This window comes from Eucalyptus grandis, chromosome 11, assembly GCF_016545825.1.
Source record: "Eucalyptus grandis isolate ANBG69807.140 chromosome 11, ASM1654582v1, whole genome shotgun sequence".
In the NCBI taxonomy this organism is placed as follows: domain Eukaryota; kingdom Viridiplantae; phylum Streptophyta; class Magnoliopsida; order Myrtales; family Myrtaceae; genus Eucalyptus; species Eucalyptus grandis.
The window spans coordinates 9,868,179-9,886,801 of NC_052622.1; the positions used below are offsets into that span (position 1 = coordinate 9,868,179).

At 40.7% G+C, this 18,623-nt stretch overlaps 1 protein-coding gene and 1 pseudogene across 4 annotated transcripts; one reads left to right on the top strand and one right to left on the bottom strand.

Annotated features, from left to right (window-relative positions):
- Window positions 1-314: 314 nt before the first annotated feature.
- Window positions 315-14,258, top strand: LOC104452423 (annotated as a pseudogene).
- A 1,883-nt stretch (window positions 14,259-16,141) lies between these two features.
- Window positions 16,142-18,417, bottom strand: LOC120289486. 4 transcript variants are annotated; one of them, XM_039304425.1, is made up of 4 exons: window positions 18,104-18,417; window positions 17,341-17,535; window positions 16,776-17,006; window positions 16,142-16,603 (listed from the first exon to the last, which is right to left on the bottom strand). In XM_039304425.1, coding segments are annotated over exons 1-4 (522 nt in total). In that variant the 5' UTR covers window positions 18,198-18,417; the 3' UTR covers window positions 16,142-16,601. The 4 variants fall into 4 exon arrangements, 3 of the variants coding, with proteins under 3 accessions (XP_039160359.1, XP_039160358.1, XP_039160357.1); XR_005547501.1 differs by having other exon boundaries at window positions 16,776-17,535; window positions 18,104-18,416; XM_039304424.1 differs by having other exon boundaries at window positions 16,142-17,006.
- Window positions 18,418-18,623: the final 206 nt, after the last annotated feature.

Below are 18,623 nucleotides of genomic sequence, written 5' to 3' on the forward strand. Positions count from 1 at the left end.
ATTCATTCAAAAATTTTGAATTCATCAAACAGCTCCGAGCAATGATTCGTAAACCCGATATCCGACCCGGCCCCACATGTACCGGGCTATTAACCAGATTTACAATTTTTCTTTTTTTAAAGTAGAGAGAGAGTGGGGTTCATTTTTTTTTTTTTTTTTTGGAGGGAAAGCAATCGGGGGAGGGGCGCAAACGGACGGACGGTGGGGATTGCATTGGCCGCCTTCGAAACCTTCCCTTTCTACCCCTCGTCGCCCGCCATTCTTGCGACCCCCCGAAGAATCCTTCCTTCATCCTTCGTTTTTCCTTCGAATTCTTCATCTCCCTTTTCTTCTGTCAAATTCATCATCTTCGTTTCGACTAACGTCTCTGATTCGATCGGTGCCATGACATGACATGACATGACGTGCGCTTCCCTCCACTCCACCCATGTCAACCGTCGCCCCCGACACTCCCCTCAAACGAAGGCGACCCGCCCACCACCCCGTCGCGCAAGGCCACGACAAGAAGAGAAAGAAGCAGCAGTGCGTAGCAAAGGCTGCGGCGGCGAAGGCGGCAGCGGCGGCGGCGCTGCTTGAGGTGCGGCACGTCGGGATCCCCTTGGTTTGCAAGGCCACCGGGCGCCCTTGCGAGTCCATCCGGCTCGAGGCCGGCCGCCTCTACGCGATCGGCCGCGGCGCCGGCCGGTGCGACTTCCTCCTGCCCGACCCCCGAGTCAGCAACCTCCATTGCCGCATCCTGTTCGACGGTGGCCAGCGCAAGGTCTTCGTTTTCCATGCCGGGTCTCGGCCGAACGACTCGTTTGTTTCTAGGGAGAGAGTCGGGGAGGAGCGCGAGGCTGCTCCTCGCGCTGCTTTGAGTCGAGTGTTTACCAATGGAGTCGAGTGTCGGCAGGGCAGCGCCGTCGCGTTGTTTGCAGGGGATGAAGTCCTGCTCGTGTGCGGCGGCGATGGTAAATGTAGGTCCGGCATTCGAATTGGATTTGCTATTAGAGGACTTGTTGTCCTGGATGAGGAGGAAGTGGTTTCTCCTGGTTCGGATGATCCTCGTGCAGTCAAGGAGAGGTTTTCTTTGCCTTGGACGACCACCACGACCACCACGACGTCGAGCAGCAGCAAAAGGGTATCGGCCTCCCGGTCTACTGCTTCGTCTCCAGGTCCATCTTCTTCCTCGGCTGTTCATCGCCGAGCAAAATCGCTTTTGGCTCGGTGCAGGCACATTTTGGACTCTGCCGACCCTGTTTCTTGCATCCGGAGATGCCCTATTTTTCTGGCAACAGCCGTGCCCGCTTCATTGAATTGTAATAATTCATCTGGATCCAGGCTCAATCTTTTTCCAAGGAGCCTGCCACCGATCCTGGTGGTGAACCAGAGTTGCCAAATGTTTTGCCCATTAACAATTCCGACACCATCTGTAATTTGCCAAGCATGAGGTGCAGACTTCCTCATCCACTCACTCATGTGCATCCAGCTGAAAAGGTTGTGAGCTCAGAGATTGATGGGAAAGGAGCATGTGTTTCTGCCCATGCTGGAAACTTATCTCAAAGAGGCAACAAATATCTTGAGAATGCCGATCGAATCACCTCTAATCTAAACCGGGTGCCTCCAGAAACTGGCCCTTGTTTCAATTCCACTGCAAATGATGAAAATAGGCACAGCTTCTGTCCACCTCCAGGGATGAATTTCTGCCTCAATCGTCTTGAATCTATTGGACAAGATTCTTTTGGTTGTAGTTCTGAAATTTCCTTGGCAGAACTTATCTATCCTGTCGAAAGCATTGCGCAGATATTCATTGCGACATTCACTTGTGACATTGCGTGGTTCGTACTTCTTTTTCATTGCACTGATCTGTACCTTTTGGTTCCATGCTCTCTTGGCCGATATGTTAATCATCTCTTGTCGTCCACATTTGCTATGAATTTTGCAGTGAATGCCTTCAGCCATTCCTTTTCTTATATTATTCTGCAGGGACAATATTATAGCTCTGGCTTTTCTCGTTAATTTAATAACTACGTGGATAGTTCATACATATTTCCTTCTTGCTTTCATGTTTGCATTTAGAAAATCAGTCTACATTTACTTGTTTTTGGTTCTTGTTCCTGAACGGATGCTTGTATCTTCGCTGAGACATAATGGCAGGTTTCTATCCTACTGTCGAATTCCTGACCACTTGCCAGTGACCATTGCTTGTCACGACACTGATAGATGTTGGAGTTCAAGCCCTGAGCAAAGAACCCTTGTACCTTATCCAGAATTTCCAATGCTTGTTGTGGTGTAAGTTGTTTATCATTTCTCGGTTAAATTGAGTGATGTGCCTAAAGAGTTTTACACAATTTAGCGTTCTTGGACAATTACTTTTACAGATATCCCCCTTTCCCTGGGATCATTGCTTTTGCATGTCATCATCCAAAACTTCTTGTTTTCCAAAAGAGGATAGGATTCGTGTCATCATTACTTCTGCCAATTTGGTTGCCAAATAGGTGATTCCTAAGTTTAACATATTGTGATTTAACATTTGTCATAGGCTCTTTTCTCCTTTGAAATTCTCAAATGAATTATTTTGCCACTTTTAGGGTTATGTGGTAGTTGTTCTCACTTTCTATTGTTTGGAAATTTTTTATGAGGTTATCATTTCCTTACATCCGGTGGTTTCTAGGGTACAGCTAACTCATATGCAAGTTATTCATGATGGGAACAATGCAGTAAGATCAAGTTGTACTTATGTATTTTTTTCTGGCAAGCAATAGAGTGCTTTCCTTCTGAATGTATTTATGCCATGATGGGAGAATTATTCTCAGATAATCTATTTGATGGCATTATTACTTAGTCATGAAGTTGGAGGTTTAGTCATGGAACTGCACATATGAATTAGAGTTCTTCCTATAACTTTCCCCCTTTTCCCCCAAGATTGCACTGTTTGTGGTATCCGTGTTTAAAGCAGGAGATGTGCATTGGTTCTTTATCTTCAACAGATGTCACCCCATTTGTGGAGCTTCATCTCATGTACCCCTGAGTATAGAAGTTTGGCTAAATAATCCATACAGTAACTAATATTTGGCCATTTCTAAATTTACCCAGTAAGCATTCCCCCATCTATGGATAAAAATATTTCCATGCACTGTTGAAGTAGTTGGTCTAGTTGATCCATCAACCCTTAGGTTGTAAATATATGTAATGAAACATCAATGCAAATTCAAATGCTGTTTAAGTTACTGTTTATGATCCAAAAGACTAAATCAAGTTAAATATTTGTCTGAGAAGCAGCCAATACCATTAGATTTAAGTGGATGTCATGTAAACTATAATTGATTATTCAAGCGTAGGTTAGATCTGCAAACAGAAAATATTCTTTTATCCTTCTAACATTTGAGTATTGACAAGACTGGCCTGTCAAATATATGGACAATTGACTCCTTAATTTTTGTAGTCTCCTTTCACCAATAATTTGTGCCATGTTCTTATATTTCGTTGCCTATTAATTCATAGACATTACTGCATCCACAATCCTTGCACTACTTTTTACAGCCAGTAGGAACATTTCTTCTTACATAATTGCTTTATAAATCTTGCAGCTTTTTCTCCTGTTATGCTGCCTGGTTATCGGGAAAAAAGCTCATAAAAGAAGTCTGCTTAAGTTTTTCATTTGATCTGCAACCCTTTCTTGGCATTTGATAGACTTTCTTCTTTCGTCAACTTCTGGTAATAAAATCTGTAGAATACTTGGCATGGCACTTTCGTAAGTGGTATGGTAAAAGATGATGTGGGAAATAAGTGGGAGCTGATTCTCCTCTGAAAGTGCCTGAGACTTTTTGGGAAAGGCAAGTGTTGATTATTGGACTTCAAAGATGACCTTACATAGGCTGGATCGATTTGGCTATAATGATGTGGAACGAGAGGTGTCAAAAGTTATTTAATAATAATTGTTTTTGGGAAGCCATCAGGCATATCTTGTCTTTCATGTTCTTCTTGCTTTGTTCATTCTTGACTACCTCTTTTTGCCCCCTCCTGTTATTGGTTTGTGATGTTGTAGAACAAACTTTTGACGTTGCTTTATTCATTTGATTTGACTTCTGCAGTGGACTGGCATTTACCAATTCCGTGTGGTGCAAGATTTTCCTCATAGAGGTGCTCCTGATTTCTCATCTTTGTTCACGCAATTTTCTGATGATGAAATAACACAAGGTGCAAAATCTGATTTTGCTGCTCAACTAGCAGGGTTTATGGCATCTCTTGTGATTGATGCACCTTCTCAGGCTTATTGGGTTGTTGAGTTGGCAAAATATGACTTTAACAAGGCTATGGGATATCTAATTACGTCAGTGCCTGGAATCCATTCTCGTACGCCACAACACTTTGGATCTGACTGATTTTTTGTCTGTAAGTGTTCTATTTTGTTGTGTAGTTCTGTCACTTGAGAAAGGATACATCATCAAATATTGCAGTAGGAGTTATTGCAATAGCTCAGTTGGAGCAGAGGAATCATATCTGTTGAGTCTGACTGTCGTTTGTCCCACCATCTATGAAATAGCAACTATTATAGGGATGGTGCAGGTACAAGAAAAGACGTGGAGAAAAAAGTAACAGAAGGGGTTGAATTAGTTGGTTGAATTGTGATAGGCTTGGAAACATTCTCCTTTTGAGGTCATTCACTTTTATTTTGGTAATCTAATTGTTCTTTCGCAATGGATTTATTTTGAAATTACAGATGAACTACAATACAAGCTCCAATTGATCAAATGATTAAATAGACTTGTTCTGTCTGAGATTTTTTTTTTTTTTTTTTCCCGAATCCATAAGCCTAAATTAGATACAAAATGTATAATATTCTGGTCCTTTGAAGAAGCTAGCAAATAAGAGTTAGCTGGTATCTTTGAATTGTGTGAGAATGTGAAGGGGTCGATGGGCTAGGGAAATGGTCTGGGACATGAGTTTACCAAGACCGGATTGATGAATCTGGATCACAGATTGGAAGGGAATATAGCAATCCTGGGTATGTGTAGCAACCTACAATTCTGAGAGTGCTGTTACAGTTGAAAAACCAGCAAAGCAACCTACAATTTTGAGAGTCCATCAACTTTTGATTCCAGATGTTCCAAGTGCGCAACTTTCTGATAGTCTTGTTCTGTCCGCTGAAAGTCTCCCAATCAACCCATCAGGCATACCAAGAAACCTAAGAATCTATGATTGGGTGAGGTACTCCACACCTTGCATCAACTCGTGCAACAGTGTGCAGCTTCGGATTGCTACTATTTCCACGCAAGCAAGTGATCCGACCTTTTTACTTACGTGGTTATGTCCATCAAATTTGGTCAGGTGTCATTGCTTGAGCTTCTTAAACTCCCCAGCCGGGAATGAAAAGGTTGATCCATTAAAAGCCACGTTCAAATTCGAGATGCAAAAAATTCGGCAAATGTTAAAGGGATTTGAGGGATCATGTTTAGCTTGCAGTAATTTAACTGAGACCTGACCTGGTTATCATTGGACTGTATCCCATTTGGTAATTCCTGTAGATGTCCAGTCAAATATAGTTGCTGAAGCAACCTCAGAGGGAAGCTAGATCTTGTATGCCACTAAGTATCTTCCCTTCTACTGAAGTTAAAGATAATGCACAAAGACCTGAAAGCATCTGGATGGATGACCTCAGCTGCTTTCCATCTTCTCTCTCAAGTTGATGAGTCCAGCCTGCTGAGTTAACTCTGCAACTGTCCTGCCATAAGTGCTGGCTGGGTCGATGAAACAAAACCTTCTTTTTCGGGGCTCTTAAACAGCTTTCCTGCATAGGTGTCGTTCCATCTTATAAGAATATGCCAGAAGATAACGAAGCTTTTGCAGCTTTAGAATCTCAGGCGACAATGCAGTGACACTGTTGTGCTTAGAGTCTAACCTCTCAAGATTATGAAGCCTCCTTATGGAATTTGGAATGCTGGTCATGGTAGCCATTCCCCTGAGGCGAAAATACATTAAAAGATAAAGGAAGGTCATATTTGAAAGCAAATTGTCTAACCGCACCAGCTACAGCATCAACATGCTGAGCATTTTCGAGCTACATGCAAAGAGAGCATTTATTGAAAATTTCTGTTTTGTGTCTACTTCCCAGAACATCAGCAAAGACAGCTTAGAGATCTTGTAGATTCTTTGAACGGAATGCAATGAAACAAGTATTGACAGGCGCCAAACTTTTCCTGGCACTGTTTCGTTTTGTTCACATTGGTCAGACCTGTGATGTTGCGACTTCTGGACTACAGAATATTATTTCTGTTGAAGGTCATGTGTGCCTAAGTCTCTATTCTTTCCATCATAACTTTGCAAGGCAGTTTGAATCAAACTCCAGTCCAAAAGCTCCCTCAGGTAGCCTATTGCACCTTCTTCTGATGTTTTACCTTCCACTACTTCAACAAAGCCCTCTGCAATCTGCAGACGAATTGTGGTCCAATGCTTGATTGCACAATCTTGTGGAAGAATGTTCAGATACAAAAAACATGTTTTCAAATGGAAGGATAGTCGTCAAAACTCAAGGACAGTAATTTGTTCAATTTCTTGACTTTGTTGTTGCCCCTGATTTCGGCACCAAGACTGCGGCGAACCATCTCTGGGTCATCTATTCCATGATTAACTCTAGTGGACAACGTCCCACATATAGTGACTATAGCAACAGGCACCCCTCAGATGTTCTTAGATACACTCCGAGATGTCTGCAAATAATCTGGGCATGAATGGCCTTGAAAAATTCTGCTAAAAATTAGAGGCCAAGGTGCTTCCAGGGATAAAGGCTCTGGGAAATAGACCAATGTGTCCATTCCCACGTTGGAAACTGGTGCAAGACAAGCATTTCGTGTCATAAGCATTATCCTGTTGCCACAGTTATTTTTGGGCTATGTATATTGGAGGGTTTCCCAAGCGTCCATGCTCCTTACGTCATGTAAAACTACCAGGTATATTCGATCAAGCAACAGTTCTCCGAATAGCATTCTCAGTCCATCACCATTTAACTTCTCGAATTCATAAGAAGTTGCTACCTTCATACCCTTGTGAAAATGTTGAATGATATGTAGAATCTCGTCAGTGTTGACAGAGTGAGACACGGGAACACCTGCTTGTACCGCAAAATGCTTTTTCACAGCTTGGTCCCTGTAGACTTTCCCTACAAGGATGGCTTTCCCCAACTCTCCCGTTCCCACGACTGTAACTCCTTTTTGCTGGGAAGTTCCACCTGAAAGCAAGTTGATAAGCTCTTCCATGGGCTTGTCAATCCCACCAGACCAGCTTCCTCCGCAAAAAGGTCATCAAAAGGCGCCCGTGGATGCAAGTGCTGGAAATTTTTTTTTTTTTTTTTTTTGGTAAGTGTGCTGGAAAAATGTTGGATAATATAAAAATAAGAATTGTTGGAAATCTACTGAAAAATAGGAAAATAATGTCAATTGACTCCTTACTTTTTGTAATCTCCTTATACCAGTAATTTGTGCCATGTTCTTATACTTCTTGGCCTAATAATATATATACATTACCATGTCCACAATCCTTGCACTTCTCTTTATGGCCACTAGGAAATTTCTTCTGGCATAATTGCTTTATAAATCTTGCAGCTTTTTCTCCTGTTATGCTGCCTGGTTATGGGGAAAAAGGCTCATAAAAGAAGTCTGCTTAAGTTTTTCGTTTGATCTGCAACCCTTTCTTGGCATTTAATAGACTTTCTTCTTTCGTCAACTTCTGGTAATAAAATCTATAGAGTACTGCACTACACTTTTGTAAGTGGTATGGTAAAAGATGATATGGGAAATAAGTGGGAGCTGATTCTCCTCTTAAAGTGCCTGAGACTTTTTGGGAAAGGCAAGTGTTGATCATTGGACTTCAGAGATGACCTGCCATAGGCTGGATCAATTTGGCTATAATGATGTGGAATGAGAGATGCCAAAAGTTATTTAATAATAATGGTTTTTAGGAAGCGGTTAGGCATATCTTATCTTTCACGTACTTCTGGCTTTGTTCATTCTTGACTACCTCTTTTTGCCCCCTCTCACTATTAGTCTGGGCTGTTGTAGAACAAACTTTTGATGTTGCATTATTCATATGCTTTTGACTTCCGCAGTGGACTGGCCTTACCAATACTGTGTGGTGGCAAGATTTTCCTCAAAGAAGTGCTCCTGATTTCTCATCTTTGTTCACTCAAATTTCTGATGATGAAATAACACAAGGTGTAAAATCCAATTTTTCTGCTCAACTAACAGGATTTATGGCATCTCTCGTGATAGATGCACCTTCTCAGGGTCATTGGGTTGTTGAGTTGGCAAATATGACTTTAACAAGGCTATGGGATATCTAATTGCGTCAGTGCCTGGAATCCATTCTTATACACCACAAGACACTTTGGATCTGACTGATTTTTTGTCTGTAAGTGTTCTATTTTATTGCGTAGTCCTGTCACCTGGTAATGTATACATCATCAAATATTGCAGTAGGAGTTATATCGATAGCTCAGTCGGAGCAGAGGAATCATATCTGATTGAGTCTGACTGTCGTTTGTCTCACCATCTATGAAATAGCAACTATTATAGGGATGGTGCAGGTACGGGAAAAGATGTGGAGAAAAAAGTAACAGAATGGTTGGATTAGTTGGTTAAATTGTGATAGGCTTGGAAATATTCTCTTTTTGAGGTCATTCACTTTTATTTTGGTAATCTAATTGTTCTTTTGCAATGGATTTATTTTGAAATTACAGATAAACTACAATACAAGCTCCAATTGATCAGATGATTAAATAGACTAGCTCTGTCCGAGATTTTTTTTTTTTTTTTTTTTCACATCCATAAGCCTAAATTAGATACAAAAAGTATAATATTCTGGTCCTTTGGAAAAGCTAGCAAATAAGAGTTAGCTGGTATCTTTGAATTGCATGAGAATGTGAAGGGGTCGATGTGCTAGGGAAATGATGTGGGACATGAGTTTACCAAGATCAGATTGATGAATCTGGATCACAGATTGGAAGGGAATATAGCAATCCTGGGTACGTGTAGCCAGAAAAAAGCTCCAGTCAATTGTGATGAGATGAAAGAAGATATACCTTTTTTAGAAGCTTGATCTTTCTTTTCAGCAAAAAATGGATCCCTGAAGAAAAATTCCCGGAGATTCCTTGATCACAATATCTCTCTGGGAGTTTTGTGGCTTATTTATTGTTAGTGATAACTAAAAAGAGGGCTTGTGAAGTTTGTCAAAGATGGCAGAGAGTCTTGCCAAAAAGTTGCTCCACTTAAAGAGTACATTTTTTTGTGCCTCATTGGTCTTCTGCTTTAAGCTTGTGACATGTTCTGACATATTTATAGTTTTGCTGGAATTGTGATATTGATGCTGTGTAACTGGAGGCTATCATTTGGGTAGTTCATCAAAGAGAGGTTTTTGATGATTTAAATATTTCTTTTTGGTTTTTCTCAGGTTTGAAGCTTCATCCATCTCAGGAATGTGTCGCTCAAGAGAGCTTCCATCTTGGACAGCAGCTATTTTTTTGTTTGATGTCTCCAGACTTCCTATGAGGAAAATTGGTTTCTAACAAGATTATTTACAGATGTTTTCTTTGCTTTGAGATCTTCAAATAGGTTTGCTACAGAGGAAGATTTTATTCTGTTTTTTTTAGATCATTTGTAATGGATAGAGAGATGCTTAGTTGCTTGCAGGAAGGGCCATTTTGGGTTACTTCTACTTAACTTTCGACTTTCTATAAATCTAGCGACTCTCACGCTGTATCTTTATTAACTCAAAACACCTGAAACCTTTCATAGCATTCCAATATCGACATGTAGAATTATATACAATTTCTTCATAGTTTCTTCAAATTTAAAATATTGTTTTCTTTTTCATTACAAATTTTGGAGGGAAGTCGTAGTAGAAGTAATAAGTGGTTTTTAGGGTTTCCAAAATTTATTCTATATTATAGCCACAGTGTTAGGCAATGTTGCAGGCAGAGTGTTAATGATCTTCAGCATGAGGTAGATGACTCAGTTCATGGTGTGATAATGGATAAACATAATACTACACTATCAATTCCTTTTAACCTTAAGTTTGGTTTTTTTACCTTATATAGATTTCTTAGGATGTGACTCCATGATTTCATTCTTTATCAGGACAATCAGAGCATGTCATGTTTAGTGTTTTCAAAGCACATTGCCATGGTTAAGGCATCCATTGCTGGCGTAAGTCACCTTTTGCATGCGGTAGCAGACTCAGATGGTGCAACTCTACGGAAATTAGCTTCTTTCCTCTCAGATTCTCATATTAATGCATCTGGGATGCTGGAAACAACTCTAAGAAGAGAAACAAATATGCCTGCCGATTACAATGCTGTCGGCATTCTTGTTCGAAATCCCAATAACTTCTCTAAGGGAGGTAAAATCCGAGTCTTGTTTTCATAAACAAGTAATCTTTTAGTTTTATTCCTGCTGGTCAACAATTATATGTGGAGTGAGTTAGTGGGCCGACATGGCAAGCCCTTGAAATCAAACTCGATTGGCCTTATAAACGTCTACCAAATTGTTGACATAATTTACTTACATGATCATTTTGAAGTATTGATCAATTAATCAACTTTTCAAAAAAAAAAAAGTAAATTAGTCTAGTTTTAAAATTGAAATCAATAATATAAATAATATGAATTAGTTATTCAAGTAATTCCATGTACTTCACTATGCACTTCATCAATTACTTATGTATTTCACATCTTGTTTTTAAAGTCAGTGATCAGTGGATTGAACTCTCATACTATCTTAATTGGTGGAATACTTCTTTTCTTGGAAGCAACTCATCATATTCTTATTCTTATGCACAATAACTTTTTTTGCATACAATCATGAAAGAGAATTTTGAGATGGAAGCAAATAAACCAATAAAATCACAGATTCAGTGGCATTTGTTAGGCAGGAGCATAATGTTTTTTTACTCTGGTACAGGCTTCTTTCTTTGGGGTGAATTATAACTTCACACTTTGTTTTACTGGCTTGCTCTTGTATGAGCTGAAACAATAGAAGCACAATGATCTGTTGCCTTTTGGAAATACCTCATATTTGTCACCGGAATTGAATGCAGGATATTTGTCAAGCGTCCTCTTATCTGTCTTGCACATTTGTGGGGACTCTATTTAATTTAAATGATCCGTCCCTCTTCTTCTCTGGAAGCTGTCCAATGAAAATGTTTATATGGACTTTAAATGAAGAAGAAAATGCTTATCTGGGCATTCATGGGAGGGCTTCGAATACTATCTTATTACTTGGATATAGTTGACAACTTCATGTGAGAGAAGTTTTTTTTTTGGTAAACATGTGAGATAGAAGTTGGCTTAGAGTTAATCGCTTAATTAAATTGAACATGGTTATAGGAAAGTGGCTATAAAGTTAATGCGATAGAGAAATTTTTTTGGAGTTTGGTTATGTGCTCTTGGCTACAATAGTTTATGCGTCACAATGCGGGGCAGTTGGCCTCGGTCATGGGACTGTGCCGCACCTGGCAAGCTGATTTACCAGGCCGACCCTCCCTTCTAAGTTCTAAGGATCATTCCCATGGCTTCTATTGTGGAATGGCTCGTTGTGACTAACTGTGCCACGTCTCCCTTTTATTGGGGCATATGTGTCCCAAGCAGGGCATGCGTCTCGATTCAATACAATAACTGGTTTCTGCTTTCTATGGCCATCATCAGGAGAGTGAGACCAGCTTTTGACCAGTTTGTATAGAGAGGGCCACCTTTTGTTGAACATCTTCCACATGAAATTCTTTCCTTCAGTTGATTTTTAGCACAAACTCGTTAACACCAATACCATGATCGAGTGGAATCGTTCATTACGTGACCCTCATGTTTCTTATGGTATTACGGAGCTCAATTCCATTTTTATTTATTAAACGGGCTATAATCGGACCATGACATTTTCCCTGACTCGATTTCCATAACAACCTCGCTGCAGCCTATTCTTTGGCTTCCTTGCATTTCCCTAACCATCACCGACTTGAATGCCCAATGCTCACCCAACAGAATGCATCACTCGGTGTCCGCTTCCTTGCATACCACACCATCACTGCCTCTCCGTAGGCTTTACGGGAATGGCCTACACCCCCCCAACAGGTGTTCCATCTCTTCCGCAGGTCATGCTCAAATCATAGTGACAGATGGCATCTACACATAAAATTTGGAAACCTTGCTCTGATATCAGTTGTCATGGCACTGGCCGATTGCCCTTGGTTGGCGCCTGGCAAGCTGATTCACCAGGTCAGCCCTCCCTTTTAGGGTTCATTCTTGTGGCTTCTATCGTAGAATGCTTCAGTGTGACTGACTGTACAACGTCTCTCTTTTACTTGGGCATCTCGTGTCCTGAAAAAGGCATGTGTCTCGATTTAACAAAGCGATTGGTTTCACGCTAACGTGGTTATCATTAGGAGAGTAGCATCAGCTCCCTAGTAGCTTGTGCATGGGTGGCCAAGCAAGCCTTTGGAAATCTTCCATATGACATTCCTTGCATCAATAGACCTAGCAGCAAATCTCTGAGATCACTCTCACGATCTAGCTATATTGTTCATATCGGATCCCCCATGCTTCTTCTGGTCTTACGGAGTAACTTCAATGCTTCATGGAATGGGGAAAAGTTGAACTGTGACAATATGATTCAAGAAAATCAAGGTTCTTGAAAATTGATCAGCATGATATCTTTGAGCAAACCAATCTTTTATGTAGTAGTACAAGTTTTCTGGAGAATGGCATATTCCACTGTCGTACGATTTGATTGTTTGCTTTTTTTATTAAAGCTTAGGTGTAGCCCAGACTACTAGAGTACTACATGAATGCTTAGCTAGGTAGCTGACTAACTCATTAGGGGGTTCACCGTCTGTATAGCTCCATTTGGAGCACTAAAAATAAGATTTTGGCCTTTGTAGATATGCTTTGTCGTTGTGTATTGTCTTCTTACTGCCAATACCATTATATTTGCTCTTTTTCATTTTTTTTTTCGTAACTGCCAATTAACAATGGTGTAGAAATGTTTAGAGTTCTGCAGAAAGATTGTCGATTCAATCTCTCTTGCTTGTTCTGATATTGCGGAGGGAAAGGAATTTCAGAGCTTTCCCAGGCAACACTTACAAACTTTTGCTTTTATATATTACGCACTTGTTTCCTAGCTTAAGACAAATTTCTGCTTTTGATTTTAAGATGAACTGACATCAGCATTCTCTAATCAGGAAACTTTTGAGCTCCTCAAGTACTTTTTTTTTTTTGGGCATTTCTTCACTAGATTGCATCCGAGTAGGATTTCTACCTAGAAATTTTGCAAAGTGGGTATCCCCTCTGTGGGACGAAGGTTTTTTCAGTTTTTCTGGCTATGTTTATCCAAAAGAGGTGCTTGCGGCTGCTCTCGGAGGAAATAACGAGAGTATCATTGATACTACATGTATTTCGGGCATGTTGCCATCTACTTTCTGATATGAACTAATCATCAATATTTATAGCTATCAACTTCTTGCCTAGTACATTTTATCTAAAAACCTATTTTATATCTTTCCAGGGGCGTTCTTTCTCTGACATGCCAAAGTTGATGCAGCATCATCATGTAAATGCCTTGTGCTATTTCATTGCTTCTATTGAGAGGTGTAGAGGACTTCATAGACTGCGTGAGGTAAGATGATGGAAAGCGATTGACATTTTCAAGCAGCTTGTTCTGGTACCTCTGAAGTTTACATGCATATTTATTATTTTAGAGGTATTATACATGCATGTTAATATGCTCCATGGTCTGATGAGAATCACTCCCTTTATCACATTTACTCACGGAAAGTTCAGTGCTTAATTTCAACAAACCCTTCACCTCCCTTCTTATCATCCCTCTCGAAATAAAGAAAGGCGGTCCAGCCTTTATTATTTTTGGAGAATTAAGATATTTAAATTTACCTCGGCATCCCATTGTCCACCTCCATTTAATTTGTTAGAGATTAACGACCTTTGTTATAATTAGCCCACTGAAAGTTTTATCTATGTAAAAAGCCCTTTTTATTTCCTTCGATTCCTTGAAAAAATAGTGATATTGGCACCATGAGATGCTCGGCATATAGATCGTTCATAGTTGGCCTTGAATTTTGAAACTTTGATCTGGTTAGTGGCTTATTTAACACTCTATTTGGGCATCTACAACGCCTTACAGGTTTTACTTTTGGTGCACCTGATAACAAGTGCTTTTATGTTCTCAACTTACATATGGGATAAACATGTCAGCTGCGCAAATAGAGGAGAAAAAGGAGCATAGTCGCTCCTTTAACACATTGATTGCCTTATAACTAGCTTTCTTGGGTAGAATCCGTTGCTGACTGCTTTAGTCATCCCTGGAGAGACCTGAAGGAAAAGTGTGATTTTCTCCCCATTAGGTCAGTGAGCAGTGTGTATAAAATTCTTATTAAGCTGCTTCCAACAAGATTAAAACGCATTATCAGCAAAGTGGTGGAACCTTATTGGAGTTCTTTTGTTGACACAAGACAAATTCTAGTTGCAGCTATGTTCGCAAATGAGTTAGTGGATCCCCAATTTAACGCAAAAAAAAAAGAAAGTTGTTTGCAAGCTCAATACCGGGAAGGCTTTTGACTGTGCTTTGTGTGATTGTCTTTTGTGTGTTATAAAGATGATGGGCTTTGGAGAAAGGTGGTGCAATTGATCAAACAGTGTGTCTCAGCCCCTACATTTCCTGTTATAGTTAATGGCTGTTCATCTAGTTTCTTTCAATCTTCTCTTGGCCTTAGATAAGGTGACCCTTTATTCCCCTTGTTTATCCTGATGATGGAGGGTCTTAGCAAAATGGTCGAAGGTCAGACTTGGGATGGTTTACTGGCTTTGAAGTGGCCAATGGAGACATGGAAATGACTGTATCGCATTTCTTTTTGCAGATGGTACCATCTTTTTGGTATTTGAGGAGTATACTTTTGTTTTGAGGCGGTTTTGGGCTTAAAATCAATCAGACTAATAGAAAGCTTATTCTACTGGATGAAGTAGCGAACAATACTTGATTATTGTCAGTTATGGGGTTTTGGTTAGGTTCGTTCCTGATCACCTACTTAGGTCTCTATTTGAGTGCTAATTTCAACAAGTGTAGCTGGGAGCCCGTTTATTTAGAAATTTTAGAAGAGGCTTTTCAGCTGGAAAGATCTTTCCTCTCTAAACTGGGGAGATTAAGATTTCAAAGGAACGGAGCTTTCTTGAAGCTAGTACTAAGAATCTAGCCCTTATTAAAACTACTTTCTCCAGCCTTCGTATTTATTTCATGTCTCTTTTACCATCTCTCTGTGTTGAAGGCTGGAAGCTGTTTAAGGTAGTTTACTTTTATTGAGGCTGATAGTAAGAGGCTAATAAATTTCCATTGGTGAATTGGAATGTTGTCAGTCAATCCTTTTTTGCAATGGTGGTTTAGCCATCAAGTTCCTCCCATTATTAAAGAAAGCTTTTCTCAACAAATGGCTGTGGTGTGTCAATGTCGAAAATGAACATTTCTAGAGGAAAATGGTGGCCACAAAATCAGGCAATGACTGGGCATTTCTATTGACTAAGGATAGGAGAGCTTCACCTGGCACCGATTTATGGAGAAGAATTAGAGAGGAGTGGAGTGAGTTCTTTGTTAATACCACAATTAAAGCGGGCAGCATAAACCAGACACTCTCCTGGTCTGACGTTTGGTGGGGGAAATATTATTAAAGATAAATTTCTAGATCTCTTTGGCCTGACCAGAAGAATAGAGGTTTGATGGCGGATCGTTATCGTTTAAATGAGGGAATGATCACTTGGAATATTGATTTCTTGAGGCAAGCCCAAGATTGGGAGTTCGAAACTTTTGCTCACTTTTTTTTTTTTTTTTTTTTTTTTTTGGTGTTTGGTATGATTCGAAGATTTCCACTGCTTTTGAGGATACTTCGATGTGGAATAATAACTTATTTCCTTTTTCTAGATATTGTACCCGACCAAGTTTGCACCGGACCTTATTTTGGAACCACCTTATATTTTTAGTTCAATTCTAAAGTCAACCATGTTTCCACTGAAACACGTTTTGCAACCATCTCATATCCTATATGACTTCGAATTTTACATTAATAAGCAAGAAAACAACGTAATCCTTCTAATTTGTATTGAAACGTTAAGCACATGTAATCAATAGGCACATGAACTTTTTGACTAAATGAAACTAAGGATCCACAAGGCTAATTATCATAAACAAAAGGCAAAGTAAAAATCTTATGTGATGGACGGTGCGACCATGAACCAGCAATGGATGGTGCGATTGTGAGGCGGCGATGGACGGTGCGAGAGGAAAAACACATTCTAAGATTAGAAATCAAGGGAAAAAAAGATAGGATTTTGGATTTTTGGGCTTACAAAACCGGTTCCCAAACCAGTCCGGTTGATTCGGTTTCCAGGTGGGTATTCACTCCAGTTCAAACTGGTTCCGAATTTTGGGAACCGGTTTCTAGGGAAACCCGTTCTCGGACCCTTTTTCCAGGTGGGTCGGTCCGGTTCTCGGGTGCACCCGGTTCAGTTGCCCACCCCTAAGTAGAAAAACTCTCTTGAGACTTTACTTCTATACAGAGATGGTGCCGATCGACAGGTAATATCCTGTTGAAAGCAAATCTGATCAGTTCGTTTGCACAACAAGAAACAAGACTACACCCAAACATTTCAAGGACCTCTGATGGCAAATCCCACAAAGCTGCAGTTTGAAGAGTATTTAGAATTTCTACCGGCTATAGTTTGCAGAAGTAACATCCAACAAAGAGTTAAAGCGTACATTTTGCAGTGTTTTTATCGCCAATGTCGGCAAAGTTCTGGTGGAGAGTGCCGGCAAATTGCAGCGTGCAGTCTTTAGTCACTCTTGGCAGCGACAGTACAACTGGGAGTAGGACTATCCACAGCAGCTTGGGGATCACATCAATCAGATTGATCCACAAGTCTTTCGACGGGTACTTTAACCACATCACGGCGAACCCCGATGTCAGAGTACAAACGACTGGCGCAATACCTGCCATAATTCACAGCTATCAGACTGGTCGTCAAGAATGTAAGTGGATAGAACACGACAGCACGTGTAGCAGCCTGAAAAGCTGCTGATTGCCCACTTCGGCCTACGCTAATTGCTGTCACCACAAGCAGACCCGTTCTACAGTAGACAGCAAAGTCCTCACAGTTGTTCTTGAAAAGATTGTAGCCTCCAAAGCCATTCTGGAGGAGGTAAAAGGCACGGTGAAGCACATCTTCAGGGGGGTCGGATTTTGCAAGGGTGCAAGTCCCTCCTCGAGCGCTAGCAAGAAAGAAAAAAGGGGACACGCCGTACTCAAAGAGGTAGAGGTTTCCACCTGAAAGGAAGCAGTCGATGCAGGAAGAGATGACACCATCAAGTCTCGGCTGATCTCCACATATCTGGCATTTTTTACCGACAGGAGGAGAGGGAGATGAGCTCGAAATGATGCGGTCTAAGACAGTCCCCCTGCCGATTTCGTGTCCTGCCCCTCGAGTGAAGTGAATAACCTTCCCTTCACCAACGTATATTCCTGTTCGCGAACTCAAAAGCGACAATCATTTCAGTATGCGAAAGCAGCTAAGTCCATAGAAGGTACGTGCTTGTAAAGAACATAATTCGGACGATCAAAGGATGGAAAGAATTCGACCTCCTTCAGTTGACAGGAGTAACCAACGATTCAGAAATAGCAAAGGGAGCACAAGCCAAGCAAGGACGGACAAAGGGGTGGCAGACTTCCAGAAGGGTCAAGGGGATTCGATCTCTCTGCCACGTTGAGTACGACTACTCATCATAAAACATCTCCTTTTATACAAAAATCAGCAACGTTGCCACAATCTATATTAGCAGAAGTGGAAAAAACAGGATAGAAAATCCCCGAGAGAAGGAAAACGACCTCTCTCGCAGACCCACAAGGGCAAAGCTCCTATATATGAAACTAGGAAATGACATTATCGATCATGTGAAGAATGGAGCAATTTTATAGCCAAAAAAAAGAAAAAAAGAGAGCAGAGGAATTGAGGCGAAATCATCACCACCACCACCATCATCATCGTCGCCAAAAAGATTGCATTGGAAAAAGCGAGAAAAAGGGAACGTGCCGTGGTGGGTGTAGAGGCAATAGTAACGCCAAGAGTAGATGTGATCCCCAGGCTTGAGTTGGTCCCTCTCGATCTTGTTGGACAGCACTCCCATATCTGCCTCTTCCGCTTCTTCTTCCTCTTCCTCTGCTTCTTCTCCTTCTTCCTTCACCCTGGCTTTCGATTGGATTGATTGAGATATGAACGTTTGGGTGGGAGATGCAATCACTCAGATTGCTTCGCCTCTAAGCTATCTCCCTCCCACTCTTGGGAGAACTTTTGAAGAAAAAGGAGGAGATAAAAGAAAAGGAAAGAAGGACGTTCCGACAGAATAAAAAGAGAAAAGAAGAGAGGGAGATAAAGAAAATGGAGTCAAAGGAAAGGAGAAAGAAGAAAGCGGGAAAAGGGGAAAATTCGCGCCCTAATGATCCGGACAATTTGCCAAGCTGACTCAACATTGTATCCCAATGCTTGGTAAGTGCTTGTGCTCTCATTCGTTCGGATTTAAGACTTGAAATTCGAAATTATTGAAGATTTGTGC